The sequence below is a fragment of the Pteropus vampyrus genome, unplaced genomic scaffold (assembly GCF_000151845.1).
Source record: "Pteropus vampyrus isolate Shadow unplaced genomic scaffold, Pvam_2.0 Scaffold227, whole genome shotgun sequence".
Classification (NCBI taxonomy): domain Eukaryota; kingdom Metazoa; phylum Chordata; class Mammalia; order Chiroptera; family Pteropodidae; genus Pteropus; species Pteropus vampyrus.
The window spans coordinates 114,459-131,035 of NW_011889008.1; the positions used below are offsets into that span (position 1 = coordinate 114,459).

At 46.2% G+C, this 16,577-nt stretch overlaps 1 protein-coding gene across 6 annotated transcripts in view; it reads left to right on the forward strand.

Moving 5' to 3' along the window:
* The window catches only part of B3GNTL1 (UDP-GlcNAc:betaGal beta-1,3-N-acetylglucosaminyltransferase like 1), a 68,337-nt gene that overhangs the window by 3,758 nt on the left and 48,002 nt on the right, over positions 1 to 16,577 (forward strand). For 5 of the 6 annotated variants that reach the window (XM_023538638.1, XM_023538635.1, XM_023538636.1 and 2 more), the window contains exons 4-5: positions 3,712 to 3,776; positions 16,146 to 16,211. In XM_023538638.1, coding sequence (XP_023394406.1) covers positions 3,712 to 3,776; positions 16,146 to 16,211 — 131 coding nt within the window. The remainder of the gene's footprint in view (positions 1 to 3,711; positions 3,777 to 16,145; positions 16,212 to 16,577) is intronic. The other variant, XM_011373638.2, reaches the window with a different exon arrangement.

Below are 16,577 nucleotides of genomic sequence, written 5' to 3' on the forward strand. Positions count from 1 at the left end.
GTACATCTTCTTTGGAGAAGTGTCTCCAAAGAAGAACTATTTTAGTGCTCTGCCTATTTTTCATCAGGTTGTTAGTCTTTTTCTTGTTGCGTTAAAGAAGCTCTTTATATATTTTAGATACTAGATCTTTATCAGATATATGATTTGTGAATAATTTCTCCCATTCTGTGTGTTGTCTTTTCACTCTCTTGAAGATATCCTGTAATGCACAAGTGTTATAATTATGATGAAATCCAATTTTTTTTCCCACATGTGTTTTTGGTGTCATATTTAGAAACCATTGCCACATCAAGGTCATAGAGATTTACCTGTTTTCTATAAAGAGTCTTATAGTTTGAGCTCTTATATGTAGGTCTTTGATCCATTTTGAACTAATTTTTGTACATATTGGCCCAGCATCATTTGTTTAAAAAACTGTTTTTTCTCCATTCAAAGTCTCGCTACCCTTGTTGAAAATCAGTTGACCATAAACATATGAGTTCATTTCTGGACTCTGTTCTCATGCCAATACTACACTGTTTGTATTACTGTAGCTTTGTGATAAGTCTTAATATTGGGATGCGTGATTCTTCCAACTTTTTTTTTTTTAAATTGTTGTGGTAATTTGGAATCCTTTGCAATTTTATATGAATTTTAAGATCAGTTTTCCATTTCTGCAAAAAAGACCATTGTGACTTTGATAGGGATTGCATCAAATCTGTAGTTCTTGTGGAGTATTGTCATTTTAATAATATTAATTCTTCCAATCCATGAACACACAATGTCTTTCTATTGACTTAGGTCTTTTTAAATTTCCTTTATCTATCTTTTATAATTAAAAATTTCTATAAACCAGTTATCGTAAAACATTTCAACTTGCTTCTGAAATGTGTAAAGACAAATTGTGGTTTTTGAAACTAGTATGAGTATCCTTTTAAAATACTCTTTAATTAAGATGCTTTCCATTTTCCATAGTCAAATGAAATAATTTGAAGGCATTGTGTTACTGCTGTGATTGTGTGTCTAATCTCCATTTTAAAATCAAGTGTTGTCTTTTGTAAAATACTTTTTATGGATTAGATATAACTTGAGGCGTTTCACATTTGTATGTATTTTATCAATAACAAAAATGAGCTGTAATATTATGCAGAAATGGAAACATCCTGCTGCCTCTTTGAAGGTGGGAAAGGCAAGTTCATGAGGATCCTGCATTACGCATTAATGAAATGATGTTAATCTGATATATGTGAAAGGACATATTTTCCTATAACAATATTTTCTTAAATAGGAAAAGTCGTATCGACTTGGGTAACATAGATCTAAAGTGTCTATTTTCAGGAGTGCTGGGTTATTTCACTTGGATTAAGATTCATTTACCATTATTTTATATTACAATAGAGCAAAACATTTCTTAATAATGTGGTCACGTGCTCAAATCAAAATAAAGCACAATCCCACCCTCTTCTCTCCAGGAGTAAGGAATGTTGATGTCACACTGAGGCCTGAGTTTTTCCTGCTGTGACCATGACAACCGGCTTCCCTCACAAAGGGTCAGGCCTCCCCAAACATCAGGCCCTGGCACAAACATTTGACTTTCTTCAAGGCAATGATATTAAAGCAAATTCCTTGTCTCTGCCAAACAGAAGACTCGTTGTGGGAAACTTCAGCCTCCTCAGAGGGCAACGTTCTCCCTCATCACCCAAACCCTTGGTTTCGACTTTTCCCCTTCTAAGCCCTAACTCTAACAAGTAACTTTTTAAACAGAACTCCTGCTGATTTAAACGTGGTCGTGGAAAGCCTCTTTTCTTTTCCACATGCAGCCCCTTGGTTTCGGCTGCCATGAGGTCTTTCTCTGGGCTCGCCTTGCTTTGCGGTGACGATGGAGATTGAGCGACAGCTGTTTCGGTGATGGCTGCTAACCCATTCCCAGGGGTCAGGAGTCGGGCATCTGCCTCCCTTGGTGCTTTTCCTTCTCTGTGGTGTCGTACCTGTGGTTTGTTGAAATCTGGGACCATTCTGCTAACGGACATGGGTCGGTTAAGCTCGAGGATTAATCCTAGAAATTAAGCTGCTACCTGTGTGAAAGGGCACTGCTCTGGGTCACAGCCTTTGATGACCTGAGTGAGGGCGGATGAGTGTCCTTTGTTGCAGTGTGGTTGACCTCGGTGCTCCAGAGAGGGGCTGAGTGACAGGAGGGACCCACCGTCTCTCCCCTACCTTGGAGGGGTGCTTTCCTTATAGCAGCAACCAGGGAGTGCCTTGCTGTGGCCTGAAACCAGCAGGCTTTGCTGGTGTCCCCGGGGACCGAAAGCCTTCTCCAGTTTGCCTTGGCCTTGAGGACTAGATGGACTTACCCTGTTAAGTCTGCACACATCTGTTTTGCTTTGACCTTTCTCTGTGGCACCAAATCTGAAACTGTCTGTTTAACACAGTTCAGGTGTGTCTGCAGCCTCTTCCTAGGGACAGTGGGCATCCTGCCCCTCAAAGTCTCTCAGCCTCTTCTTTTTGGGCTAAATGCCTCCTCCGGGCTGCCCTGCCTTCAGCATCCAGGCTGAGCTTGCGTGGTGTTAGTTTCTGCACGCCATGCCCTGTTCGGAAACCTCTCCAGGGAGGCCCTGTCCCCTCAGCCCGACAGTCAGTCCCTGCAGAAGCCAGCCCGTGCTACCTGCCTTCTGCAGCCTGGGTGCACACCCCTCGTCGCCCTCAGTTCCTCACGCAGGACGTGTGTGCTCCGCACGGCTTTCTCTCCTCTTAAATTCTGCTGGCTTCCAGCCCCCCGCCCCTCCACGACGGCGCCCCCTCTTCATAAGCCCCACGGTTTCCATTTGCAGTGAGCCACAGGTCGCCGTTTCACTCCTAACCCACTCTGTCGTGATTTCTTTGAAGGCAAGGGTTTCGAAGACAGGTATTAAAATATATCCATGCAGAGAAGTACACCTCTCAAAACTGTGCAGCTCTGTTCTCACCAACTGAACACGGCGTGTAACCACAGCAGCCCCCCGAAGCCCCCGTGACCCCGCAGTTGCACCCTTTCCCCCGGGGCACCCACTGTTGAGTCCCAGCGGCACAGAGGCGCCGGCTGCCCTCGTACTGTGCCAGCATCAGCACAGAGCGTCCGCGCCTGTGCCCAGCGGGGTCCTTACGGGGTCCCGTCTTGGCAGCCGTGTGGTGTTCTGTGGGCCCTCGCCCCACTGGAGTGCTCAGTCACAGCGCGCGCACGTTCGGATGCGCCCACGTGCGGGGCTGTTCTCATCACTGCCCGTCTCGCTCAGTGAGCCTTTACCAGCGGTCGCACGCGTGCGTGACACGCGTCCGCCAGGGGACCACACTGTGACTCTTAGGAGCAGAGACGTTATAGAAAGCCTTCCTGCCAGAATCTGCTCAGGCACTTCCATTCAGGGACATTTTGATTTTGTTTTTTAAAAAATGTTCCCCAGGGCTTAGGTTAATGCCGTGCTCAGTGAAGGCTGCAACTTCGCTTTCGTCCAGCGAGCTCGTCCTCGCGTGTGCTGGGCCAGGTGGGCTCTTCGTGTTTTTCCACCGTGTTATTGTGTCAGCCACTAACTATGATGTTGTCGTCTTCCTTTTCATTCCGTTAAAAACTGACCTGATTTTCCACTCGATAGTGCAGAATGTTTCTTTCTTATAGTATGTATTCCATGAAGTTTTATGGAAGAGAATACTATTGAAAATCGAATTGTAAAAGAACTTCTCTCTTTCTTTTCTAAACAGTTGGATATTCTAAAAACCAGGCAGTAGCACAGAGCTCAGGGCCCTACCTTTGCTTCCTGGACTCGGTGAGTGACCCCTCGTTTTATTTAAAGTGTATGTATGTACGTTGGTTCGGTAATTAAACGATCTTACATTTCAGTGTGGTTCTTGAAAAATCATTATTCTGATATATTACGATCAGACTTAAAAGTTGAGGGTGATAGATTGCTGCCTAACTACCATAGCACTTATGAGTTAATTAAGTTTGATAATTAAGGTTACGTGAGAAAGCAAAATTGCATAGCACAGAACCATATGAACAGACATACAGATAAACTGGGAAAATGTTGACAAATACAGTACTTAAAAAAGATGGATAGTCTTAAATATAAATGATTCACATAAGATGATGAGCAAAGAAAAATAGGTGCTAGATAAATAGGAAAAGAAAGGAGTGGGAACTAAATGAAGGCGGACGTGCAAATGACAAACAAAAAAATTTAACTCATTTGCAATGAAACAAATTAGTGAGATACTACCTTTAAAAACTGAGTTAACAAAGCTTTTTAAAAATGTAGATACTAAGAATATGAACTAAGAAGATGATACTTTTGGCAGCATCGTTTTGCATTTTGTATCAAGAACTTTGAAAATGCTTATGCCTTTGACTCTTAAATTTCACTTTTAGGTATTTCTGAAATTCTGAAAAAAAGATTTATGTACAAAGAAGCCTCAGCATTCTTTATTATGATGGAAAATGAGAAACAAGTTAGTATGAAATAGTGAACTAACAAATACATTGTGGTAGATCTGAATGAGGGAATTACTATAAGGCTTATAAAATTTCTAATAACATGACAAACGATGATGATAGGTGAAAAAAGAACACATGGTCGCATACACAGTGTATGCTCAATGATGGGTTTTCTTTTTAGCTGCTTCGAAGCACACTTGGGAACACTTCTCTATGCTCAGCCTGCCCCGGGCCCCTCCCTCCGAGTGGGGTGCAGCATTCCCAGTCTTCTGTGCATTCCTAGGGGGGCTGATGGTCTCCTTCTCAAGGGCTGCTTGGGCTCAGTTTCTGCTGGTGCTGAATTAATTCACAGCTCACGCCGACTCAGCCTCTCCTGAGTACAGGTGACCTGTGAGCAAGGTCTTGGTACCTGCAGGAGTTTGGAGACACTGTGTGCCTGGGTGAACAGACAAGGTAGAGTTGCCTGTTAAACAGCCCGTTCTTGAAAACGAACCACAACAGGAGCTGTGGTTTCCAGCCTGCTGCTTTGGTCTCTTTCATCTTCTCTCTTGCCTTTTTCTTAGACTGAAACCCCTCCGATTTCTCTGTTTTCTTATGCGGGACACTCAGCCATCCCCCTTGTTTCAGTCATCTTTCAGGTCCTGCTCTGGGGCTTGTTTTCACATGTTTCTGTAAACAAACAGACCGTTTCCACCAAAGACAGCTCCACCCATGTTGACAGTTGTGCTTTGTATGGCCCCTGGGTGAAGGGATGTGGTCGTCTTTTTTTGTTAAGGTTGCTTTCTGAAATACTTTATCATGATCGTGTGTTTCTCTCTAGTGGCAGTAGTGACAACATCTGAGTTGATGGTTGGTGATTGGTGGTAGATTGGAACATCCCCAACTTCCTAGCATCTTAAGATCTCCCTGGTACGCAGGTCCCAGCTTGGAGAAGTTAGTGTCCATTTTGGGCTGGACCTGGAAGAAGAGGAGAGAAATGCTCAAGCCACCTTCTCCTGCCTGCGGTCTCTTCCAGAGCTTCTTTTTTGTTCGCTGAAAGGAAGGAAAGAAAAGGCATAACAGAGATGTGTGAAGTCCGGCAGGAGTGTTAGAAAACATGGAGCCCAGATTACGGTGGTGAGCGCTGCAAACCCAGGAGTCACCTAAATAGAATTGGAAGTCAGCACAGTCACCACTGACCGCTGACAGAGGAGGACCGAGGAGGGTCTAGAGCCAGGTCCTCGAAGGGGCCCTTACTGTTTAGGGGCGGGAGAGAAAGAGCAAGTCAATGCCTGGCCTGGTCAGTCTCAGAGATCGGGAGGAAGGAGGTGGGTGAGGGTGCTCAGAGTCACAGGGTGATCTGGGGAGACAGGGAGACTCCCAGGACGGGGCGTCTCAGTGTTGGAGAAAAATGGCGGTGCAGAAGTCTGACCGAGGGAGACTTGCCCTCGACACCAGGAATTTGAATTGTTCTCAGGGTTCCGTTGAAACGAATCAAAGAGGAATGCCAAGTACAGTTTGGTGAGCTTTGAGCAGCCACAGTGTTTGCGGTGGAGGTCAGTATTCTCATGAGCACTGCAGGGTGCCCCCTATCTTCTGAACACAGCTTCTTAGTTCTTGCTGTTTCTTTTTCTAGTTTCCATGGATAATTTTCCTTCTTTAATTTGAGATCCCAGGGTCTCAGGAGCACGGGCTTGAGTCAGTCATGGTCCTCAGTTCAGAACAGTCTCACCTCCGTGGCTGCGTGCTCCATTTCATCCGTTTGCTTCTGTGTTCGTGACTCTACCTGTGTATTCATTCTGACAACATTATAAGGACCCAATAACCTGCTGTCCAGAACTAGAATTTGCTCCATTGTCTGACCACATTGCCCCCTGACTCCCTCTTCCGGTGACCACCAGCCAAATGCCACGTCACCACCCCTACTGAGCTTTTTGGTATCTATACCAGCTGGTATCTATACCCCCAGTCCCCGGCTGCAGACAGGTACCAGTCTTCGGCCTGTTAGGAACCGGGCGGCACCGCAGGAGGTGAGCGGCAGGTGAGCGAGCGAAGCTTCATCTGTATCTGCAGCCGCTCCCCAGCGCCAGCATCACCGCCTCAGCTCCGCCTCAGGTCATCAGGCACTAGATTCTCATGGGAGCACCGGTCCCTGGTGCCAAAAAGGTTGGGGACTGCTGGTCTCTGCATATCTGAACAACTTAATTTTAAAACTTTACTTGTATTTAACTTTATAAAAAGGGTATAAAGTTGTATATAATATTTTGGAACTTTTAAAACTTTTTTTACTAAGATAAATCTATTTTGTTGCATGTCACATAGTTCACTCAGTTTTTAAAAATTGAAGTAAAATTTATATAGTGATATACAAGATTTCAGTGTGAAAACTCTGTGCAGAGTGAACAGTTTGATGTTTTGACAGCTGTATTCATCCATATAACCAGCACCGCGGTTGCGGTCATGGGCAGAAGGCCCTTGTGCTGCTTCTGGAGAGCAGACAGACCGCAGGTGCGCTCATATCCCATCGCCAGGGCTGCCTGTTCTCGGTTCACAGACGTGGACTAGGACAGTGTGTGCTTTTGCACTCGCTTTTCACTCAGCGTAGTTGATGTCAGGATATTTGTGTGTTGGTGGTTCACTCTGGCTTTTTATTATTCAGTGTGTGTTTTCACACCATGATCTATTTCTATACTCTACAGTTTACTGACGTTGGGCAGTTTCTAGTTTGTGTTGTTTTAATAAAAGCTGCACAAACATTCTTATGGAAGGCTTTTTGTGGATGTATATTTCCCTTTCTCTTGGGGTAGAGTTGATGAATCATAGGGTGGGGGTATGTTGAACCTTAAAAGACTCTGCTGTCACATGCGTCCCCTCCCAGCCGCTGCTGGGCGAGTCTCGGTGCCCCACCTTCTTGCCAGCATTGACATCGTGGGGCTTAGTTTCAGCCATTCTAGCAGATGTGAGGTGTGTCTCATCTCAGTTTTCAGTCTATTTCCCCAATAGATAGTGATGCTGAGCACCTTTTTATGGGTTCATTGGCCATTCTTTTGTGAAATGTCTGTTTAAATCTTTTGCCTATTTTTTTTTAAAAATTGTTTTTTTTATTATAAATAAGTTGTAAAAGTTTATTATATTATACAGATACAAGTCCTTTATCAGATATATAGATAGATAGATAGATAGATAGATAGATAATTTTTTTCTCCCAGTATGTGGCTTGCCTTTTTATATTTTAATGGTGTCTTTTGATGAGGAGTTTTAAATTTTTATGAAGTTTAATAATTTTTAACTTTTATGGTTCCTTTTTTAAATAATCTCTGCTTGCCCTGAAGGAGAAGTTATTTTCTTATGTTTCTGCTGGTAGTTTATAGTTTGTACTTTCGTATTTAGCTCTGTTGCCCATCTCACATTAATTTTTATGTATTATATGAAGGAGGAATCAAGGTTAGTGTTTCTCTTACGGATATTCAGTTATATCTGTTGAAGAGACTTTCTTTTTTCCATTGAACAGCCCCGATACTTTTGTTGGAAATCAGGTGGCCCTATCGACGTAGGTTTATTTCCAGACTTTCCGATCTGTCTGCGGTGCGTTCATGTGGTCTGTGGCACAGCACCCCATGGAGCGCACACTGTGTTTATTCACACCTCTTACTCGGGGGCGTTTGGGCTGTTTGCACATTGCTCTCGTGGGAAGCGCCGCTGCGAACTTCCCGCATGCGTCTCCTGTAGGACGCGTGGAAGACTTCCTCTGGGGTCACACCCGGGCGTGCAGTTCCAGGCTGCAGGGACGTGCAGCTTGACCTCAAGGAGGGACGCGGAGATGGCCCGTGTGTCGGTGCCCCCACAGCACTCGGTGTTGCGGGCTCGGAGCCGTTTGCAGTGGATGCAGTGAGGCTGTGCCTCCTTGTGTCTTGGCTTGTGCTCCCCGCTCTCGAGTTTGGCCAGCACTGGCTGTGAGCGTCCTTTTCCCGTGATGTGTTTGCGCCTTTCCACTCATTTTTCTTTTTCAAACTTAGAGAAAAGTGGCAAGGACAGTACAGAGAACTATGTGCTCACGGCCAGTGCTGGGCCGGCAGCTCGAGCGCCTGTGTGTTTCCCGTGGAGGACAGCCCCTCGGCCCAGGGCAGTGACCTCCGCTCTGTCTGCGTGTCATGTCTGTCACCTCCTCAGACCAGAACGTCCTGCAGCTCCTGGACTTCCCCGTCTTGATGGTTTGCAGGGCCCCGAGCACTTGCGTATAATGCTCCTTCAGGCTGGCTTGGAGCCCGGGGAGTGGAGCGGAGGGGCGGGGAACGCAGAGTGCAGGGTGCTGTCCTCGCTGTCCTCGAGTCACTTCTCCTGTCTCATAGCTAGTGGCGCACGAATTTATACAGGTTTCGTGCCAATATGTTTATACCTGAAGTGAACTTGAGGTTTTTCAAATCAAAGGTACTTTTCTATGTCTTAAAAAGTCATACGTTGCATTCTGTTTTCGACAATTATCATGGTAAACAAACATTCTCCTCCATTAAAATAAATAATTGACAGAAAGCTCAGTGTTTTCTGTAGAAAATGTCTTACAGACTTGTCAGCTGATTGAGGCAAGTGTTGATGTCTGTGTGGTATGGGGGTACACGTTTGGTGGGTTGCAGACTTCTGTTCCCCAAAGCCTAGCCATTTGCAGCCCAGGCCGTCGGGATGGCCAGCACCGCCCGCTGTCCCCCAGCCCACCCACCACTCCTGCCCCAAGACACGTACCACCCGCTCCCTGCAGCCCCTCTCTTCCCTTTCCTGGGAAAAAGGTATGGGCTCGTGTTTCAGACCCAAGACTTGAGGGTTTTAGCTGGCTCGGGAGCAGGGCCACATGACTTCAGGGGTGACTGTTCCCAAAAGGCTCAAGCAGCATCCACCGAGAGGCAGGTGGAGGGGTGGGTGATCTCTCGTGATGGGCCCTGCACACGGGTGAGGACATCTGTGTGGGCTGTTCCACTTTTGTTCTCTGAAAGAAGAGGGGGTTCCTACTCTTCCGGCTCATGTTCAGAAAGGGGTTCCTTGCACAGAGGAACAAGAAGGTTGCTGAGGAAAAGGCTGGCGTGAGCCCTGAAGGGCCAGCCCTGAACTGCTCTGGGGGTGGAGCCAGCACCTGACCCCGCCCCCCCACCACAGCAGTAAACCTGGGAAATGTTTTTTATTCGCATGGAGTGTTTTCATCCTAAGGCTCAGGCAAGGGGGTGGCCCGGCTGTTTGTTCCGCTGCTCCGCCAAAGTGCTGGTTCTGAAACCCAGTGGCCAGCGAGACAGCCTGTTGGAAATGCAGAGCTCACCGGTGACCCTGCTGTAACCACTTCAGAGTGCTTCTTTCCAGTCGGCCCCGTGCCGGGTAGCCCCTGCGTCACCTCCACCTGAGCCCGCGTTTCCCCACGTTCACGGGCGGGTGGGCGCTGGGCGTGGTGCGCGTCCCGGGTGGACGCTCCCTCCATGGCGCCCCGAGCCCTGAGCTCCTCCCCGGGATCCGCAACTTCTCCAGCGCGGGGTCCTGTGTCTTCCTGAGTCGTGGGCTGTGTGGCAGCAGGGACCTCCGTCTACAGCACTCTGTCCCTGCGACCTGGAAGGGGATGAAGGCAGCGACCCCGCCCTGGAGGGGCCGCAGCCGGGCTCGGGCTCGGACCTGCTGGAGACGGCGGGCGGGCGGAGGTTGTAAGGAAAGCTGCGTGGGAATCGCGCCCACAGGGGGCGCTGTCCACTCTGCGCAAACCCCAATCCCGCTCAAAACGGGCGTGTCGGGGCAGTGCCCTCCAGCCCAGCTTCTCCGCGTGCCCCCTCTTCCTGCCCAGCTTCGGGCTGCTTCTCGGAGGGGATGTTCCTTACCTCGTCCCCAGTTAAAAGGAAGTCTTTCCTCAACCCAGAACGAGAAGCCAGGGTCGGGGGGCGGGACTCTGGGAGGGGCGGGGCTTGGATGCGCCGGGCTTAGGGTTCTGTTGGAGGTGCTGTCAGCAGAGTAGAATGCACACTTGAATTTTGCACGTTTGGTTGTAAATTATTTTTGTTTTCATGCTATTATAGCTGTAGAAAAATCACATGCATATGGGTGGGTGCTAGAGGGGATTTATGACATTGAAAAGTGTGCTTTGGGAATTATGATATTGTGTAATACTTAACATGTCTGGTATTGTCGCAAAGGAGTTTATGCAGTAAACCCAGACTGTAATGATATTTTTAAAAAGCATCATGGAGTGAATTCAGATTAAAATTTTTTTGGTAAATATTCAGTATACTTTATTAGAGACACTATTTTAAAATTCAACTTGACTATTATTTCCATATAATTAAATAGACCCAATTAAGTGTGCATTCAATGAATCCGACAAATATGTACATCCATGTAGAACCCCTCGGTCAGAGCGTGGACGTTTGCCTCGCCCCAGAAGTTTCCTTCTGCCTTTTCGCAGTCATCCCCTAGTCCCTGAAGCAAGTATGCGTTTTATTTCTATAGAATAGTAATCTAATTACCTAATGATCTGTTCTCCTGGTTAGTTTTTTTTGTGTTACAGAACTTCATATAAATGGAATCATGCACTATGCACCCGTGTGGTTGGCTTCTTTTGCTCAGCATGATGTGTTTGAGATTCATCCACATCATCGCTTACTCAGTAATTGTTTTTCTCGTTGCTGAGTTGTGTATCCCAGTGTGTGGACAGACTACAGATAGTTTGCCTGTGAAGTCATCCCTTGGTGGACATTGGCAGCGTTTCTGCTACTTGGCCGTTAAGAGTAAAGATGCTGTGAAAATTTGTGCGGTCTCATCGTGCACATGTGTGTTCATTTCTCTTGAGTACATATCCAGGGACAGAACTGCTAAGTGACATAACACATGCATGTTTAACTTAGTGAGAATCTTGGAAACTGTTTTCGAAAGAGAATGACCCATTTTACACTTCCACCAGCAATTTACGAGAGTTTCAGGCCTGTATTCTTGCCCACACTCGGAACTGTCTTTTCCATTTGAGCCTTCGTGGTGTGCATGAGCTGTGTCTCACCGTGGCTTTGGTCTGCAGTTCCCTGATGACGCAACATGTGAACATTTATTTGGATGCTTATTGCTCAAGCGTCTGTCTCCCTGTGTGAGGTGTCTGTGCCAACGCCACACTGTAGCCTTACGTGCAGATTGTAATTTGATACTGTAAGTTCACTTGTTCATCTACTTCAGTATTTTTGGCTATTTTAAAAAATCTTTTTGCATTTTTATATAAATGTTAGTCGTTTTTTTGATTTTAACAAAACCTGTGAGGATTTTAGTTGGAATTTGTTTGTTCTATAGATGAATTAGGGGAGAACGGACTTCTTTACAATGAACATACATCCGTTAGTTTACTTAGGTTTTCTTTACGTTATCTCAGTAACCGGGTATAGTTTTCACAGTAGAGAGCTTACAGTCCTTCGTTAAATTAATACTGTGGTATCTGATTTTTTAAAAAATATTTTTATCAGCTTTATTGAGATATAATTCACATAAAATCCACCCAATTAAAGTATACAAGTCAGTGGTTTTTACTTTATTCACAATGCTGTGCAACCATCACCACCGTCTAATTTTAGACCATTTCCGTCACTACAAAATAAAACGCCCATCCATACCCCGTAGCAGTTAGTTACTCCTCACGTTTCCCGGGTTCCAACCCCCCAGCCCTCGGCAGCCACTGGTCTTTCTGTCTCTGTGGGTTTGTCTCTTCCAGACATTTCCTATAAATGGAATCATGCAAAATGTGGCCTGTGACTGGCTCCTTTTACTCAGCACGATGTTTTCAAGGTCCTGGTGCCACTTTATTCCTTTATGTTGTTGCCTAACAGCCCGTCGTGTGGAGGCCACATCGTGTCTATCTTTTTGCCATTTAGCCATTCCATGAACGTTTGGGTCGTTTCCACTTTTTGGCTTTTATAAATAATCTTGCTGTGAACATTCCTGTACAAATTTTGGTGTAGATAAACATTACAAATTTGGGTGTAGATAAACGTTTTCTGCTCTCTTAGGTGTTTACCAAGGCTTGGAATTGCAGGGTCGTATAGTAACTCCATGTTTAACATTTTAAGGAATTGCCAGAGTGTTTTCCAAAGTGGCTACTCCATCTTACATTCTCACCAGCAATATATGAGAGTTACTTGGTGTTTTGATACTGTTATAAGGGGCATCATTTAAAACTTTGCAGAGATAAAGAAATTAACTTTTATCAATCTTGTATCCAGAAACCTTGTTAAACTCACTTTTAATGCTAATATTTCTGTATTTTCTCTTGGATTGTTTATATACACAATCACTTCCCCTCTTTATAATCCTTTTCTTTATTTTTCTTGACTTCAGTCTCCATAATTTGTTAAATAGAATTCACGAGAATGGGCGTTCTTGTCCCCTTCCCAATCTCAGAAGAGAGAACTGAAACCTTTCACTGTTAAACGTCTTGTTAACTGTAGGTTTTTTCCTATACGTCCTTAGTAAGATTAGGTACATTCCCTTCTAAAAGCTGGAGAAATGCTGGATGCCCCAAGACAGAGAAAGGGTGCTCGGATGGGGTGGGGATGCTTCAGAGAAGGGTCATTGCTATCTCTCCATTTTAATGGCTCACCGCCCACTGTGACCTTCATCCCTCTGTGGTCACTGGTCATTACTGCCTTCAGGACCTCTCCCTCAGCTGATGACAGCAGCACTCGTCTCTGTAGCTTGGCTAAGAGATCGTCAATGTCAGGAAGGATATTGTGTCTTCAGGGTAGCACTGGCTGGTGCTGAGTATATGATTTGCAAGTATTTTCTCCCAGTCACTTTCTTATTAAATTTATACCTGAATTTTTTGATGAATACCGTTTTGTCAAATTTGTCTTTTTATCACTTGTGCTTTTGTTATTGTATCTAAGAATTCTTTCGTTAATTCAGGGTCACCAAGATTTGCTCCTAAGTTTTTAAAAGAGTTTTTAGTTCTGGCTTTTGCATTTAGGTCTGTGACTACTTTGAATTAATTTTTTGTGTGTGGCGATGTCTGCGTCATCTTTTTCCTTATGGTGACCCACTTGTCCTAGTGTTTGTTAGACTGTCCTTTTCCCATTTAATTGCCTTGAATCAACCATGATTTCAAAGGTTATTTCTCTACTCTCCATTCTTTTTTACTGATCCATGTATTTATCTGTAGGCCACTACTGTAGCTTTTTGATAGTGAGTTTTGAAATCAGAAAGTATAAATCGCCAATCTCATGTCTTTTTGCATTACAGCCATTCCGGATCATTTGTATTTCCACATGAATCTTAGGATCTGTTTGTTGATTTCTGCAAAAAGAAAGTGGAGATTTCGATTGGATCATATCAAATCTATAGGTCAGTTTGGGGAGAATTGCTCGTAATGTTGAGTTTTCTGACCCATGAATATGGAACGACCCCTCCCCTGCCCTCCCTGGAAGCCTCACCATCCTGGGACCTTTTGACCCTTGAAGCTGAGGCTGCCGGCTTCCCACTGTGTATCTCGTACAGCTCTTACCGTGAAGAGGTAACCCTGAGCTAGAAAACCTTGTGGGTCCAACAGCCCCCGACTCCTCACATCTCGAGTGGACTCTGGCTCCGATTTCCATTTCGTGCAGCCTCAGAGGGTGGTCAGAACCACAGCTCAGAGTTTCAGCTCGCTCTTGTGGATCAGTGAGGGCCATGGGGTGGAAAGGTGTGTTTCCTCTTGGTTCTCATCTTTCCGTAGATTTAGGCCCAGCAGTTCTCTACTATTCTGTTAACTCTTGCTTTTAAGACTTTTAAAATATTTTATACAGCTCCCTTAGTTGAACAGAGCAGAATTGCTTTGTTTGCCATTAGCTAGTCTATCATTCCTGCAAGTGGAATGCGGAAGCATTTTCGCCATGGTTTGGACCCTGCTCTAGCTTGTACAAGCTAAGTAGAAAATCATGGGCAGGGAACTTCTCTCGAGCTTACTTACAGAACTTTGATGACTACCAAAAGAAGAGTGTATGTTGAGTGTCTTGTAAGTGGTAGCATGAACTGAAAGATCAGTCTTGAGCAGCTGCTGCATGTGTTCTACAGGTATTTCTGAGGGCCAGCCAAGTACAGGAAGTGGGCTGGTCTGGGTTCTGGAAAATCATGCGATACCCCTTCCCAGTGGATGTCTGGGTGCCGTGGATGAAGTATGGGGCTAGAGGTCAGAGGTGTGCTTCTTCGAGCACTCGCCTGGGCTGGGAGTAAGTGGGCTTGCTGTGCTGCTGCCGCTGAGCCTTCACAGGGTCCCGGAGGCAGTCACACTGTGGCGGCAAACTAGCTCCCACCCTGACCTGTGGCTTCCGCAGCCTCCTCAGCTTTCTTCTGGAAATACCCCTATGGCCGTGAGTTGGCTCTTACCCCTTCCCACACGTAGCCGACACAGGAGTTAAAGGCTGGTTTAGGTGACCCTAGGAAATTTGTAGAATTCTGCACAAGGCAGCCAGACACAGGAGCCACACAGCAAGAATTTGATCAACAGCCCCTCCCTTTCAGAGAGCGTCCCCCCCCGCCCCCCACCCCATTGTCTCTGTCCCGCTGTCTTGATGTACCCTTGTAGAAGTGAAATAGGCTGACCCGTGGTCTAACTTCTTTCTGTCCTCCTCACACCCCGCCCCTCTCCATCCTTGCTTTCCTTTTTAAGGTTCTCAGCCCTGGCTGGCCATGCACATGCCTGTGAGCGCGCTCCTGGTGGGGGCCAGGCAGCCCGAGTTCATGGTCACCTCTTCCCCTCCTGTTCTGAGTTTCTTCCACCCTGGGCTCCTTCTGTTCCGACTTCACCCCTGCCCTCCCCCTGTCCTCCTCCTCCCTCCACTCCCCCCCCTCCCCTGCCTCCTCACGTTAGGTGCCGGCTTGGGGCTTCCGCTCTCAGGTTGTTTGATCAGCACAATGCTCATAAGGCCATTTTGCAGAAATAGGAGATACAGATGAAGGTCTTTCATTTCATCTTAACTCAGTTTAAAGATCAATACCTCCCAACAACATTATTTTTAGTTCTTTTGTTGTGTACATTTAAACCTTTAAATAAAACATTGAAACTTTTTTGATGGTTCTGTCAACTTGAAGCACTATTTTTATTGAGAGATAGAATATATATCTATAGAAAAATACACAAAACAGCTTAATTAGGAGGCAGATACCTTTAAAGTACACGCTGCTCCCTTCCCCTTGCAAAACCACCACGATTCCAACTTTTGGGATTATAATTTTCATGCTTTTCTTTATTGTTTGCATTATGTGTGTGTTTCTTAGATAACATGGTCAATTCTGCTTGATTTTGCATCTCTTACTCAGCAGTATGTCTGTGAAATTTATATTGTCTGTAGCTGTGATTTAGTCCCACTGCCGAATGGTACTTGATTGTGGCAACGTCCACAAGTTGTTTGTCCACTCCGTCTGTGGACAGTGGGTTGTTCCCAGGTCTGTGCTGCTGTGAAGTCTGTGGCGTCTTCTTTTACTGCCCAACGAGTGGAGCCGCTGGGTTTTGGGCTCAGTCTCTTCACACTGGACGCGCCAGGCTGTCCCCAGAGCAAGCAAGCGTCGGGGAGTTCTTGCTGCGCTGTCAGCATTTCCCACCCCCAGGCTGTGCCTGGGTCATCACCGACTGTCAGGGTCTGGTGCCCGGGGTAGCGTCCGAGGTGCCTGCCCTGGTCTGTTGGGTTATCTGCCTCTGCCGGCCTCGTCCGTCAGTTGCTCACGTGAGCTAAGCATGTGCTGTTCCCTGCAGGACGACGTGATGATGCCGCAGAGGGTGAGGCTGCAGTACGAGGCTGCTGTTCGGCACCCAACAAGTGTAAGTGCTGATGCCGGGTCCACATCGTTGCCGCCCTTGATGAAGTGACCGCCACAGAGCCTTCTTCAGGGCAGTGCTGCCACAAACTGTCATCAGAGGATGACTGGCAGGCGTGTCTCTAAACACGCAAGGGTTTTCCTTGGAGGAAGATGTGCCTCTCATTTGGGGCAGCACCTGTTACTTTTGAATGGGTACAAAGGGTTTTGGTCTTATTCCATTTTGTTTTAAGAAGCATTCTAGAAGCTGTGCCCCTTGGACATGAAAACACAGGTTGAAAGCTGTGGTGTCAGCAGTTCAAAATCATCATTCCTACTGCCTAGATCGGCGGCGCCCAACCTTTTTGCCACCAGGGACCAGTTCGCGAGC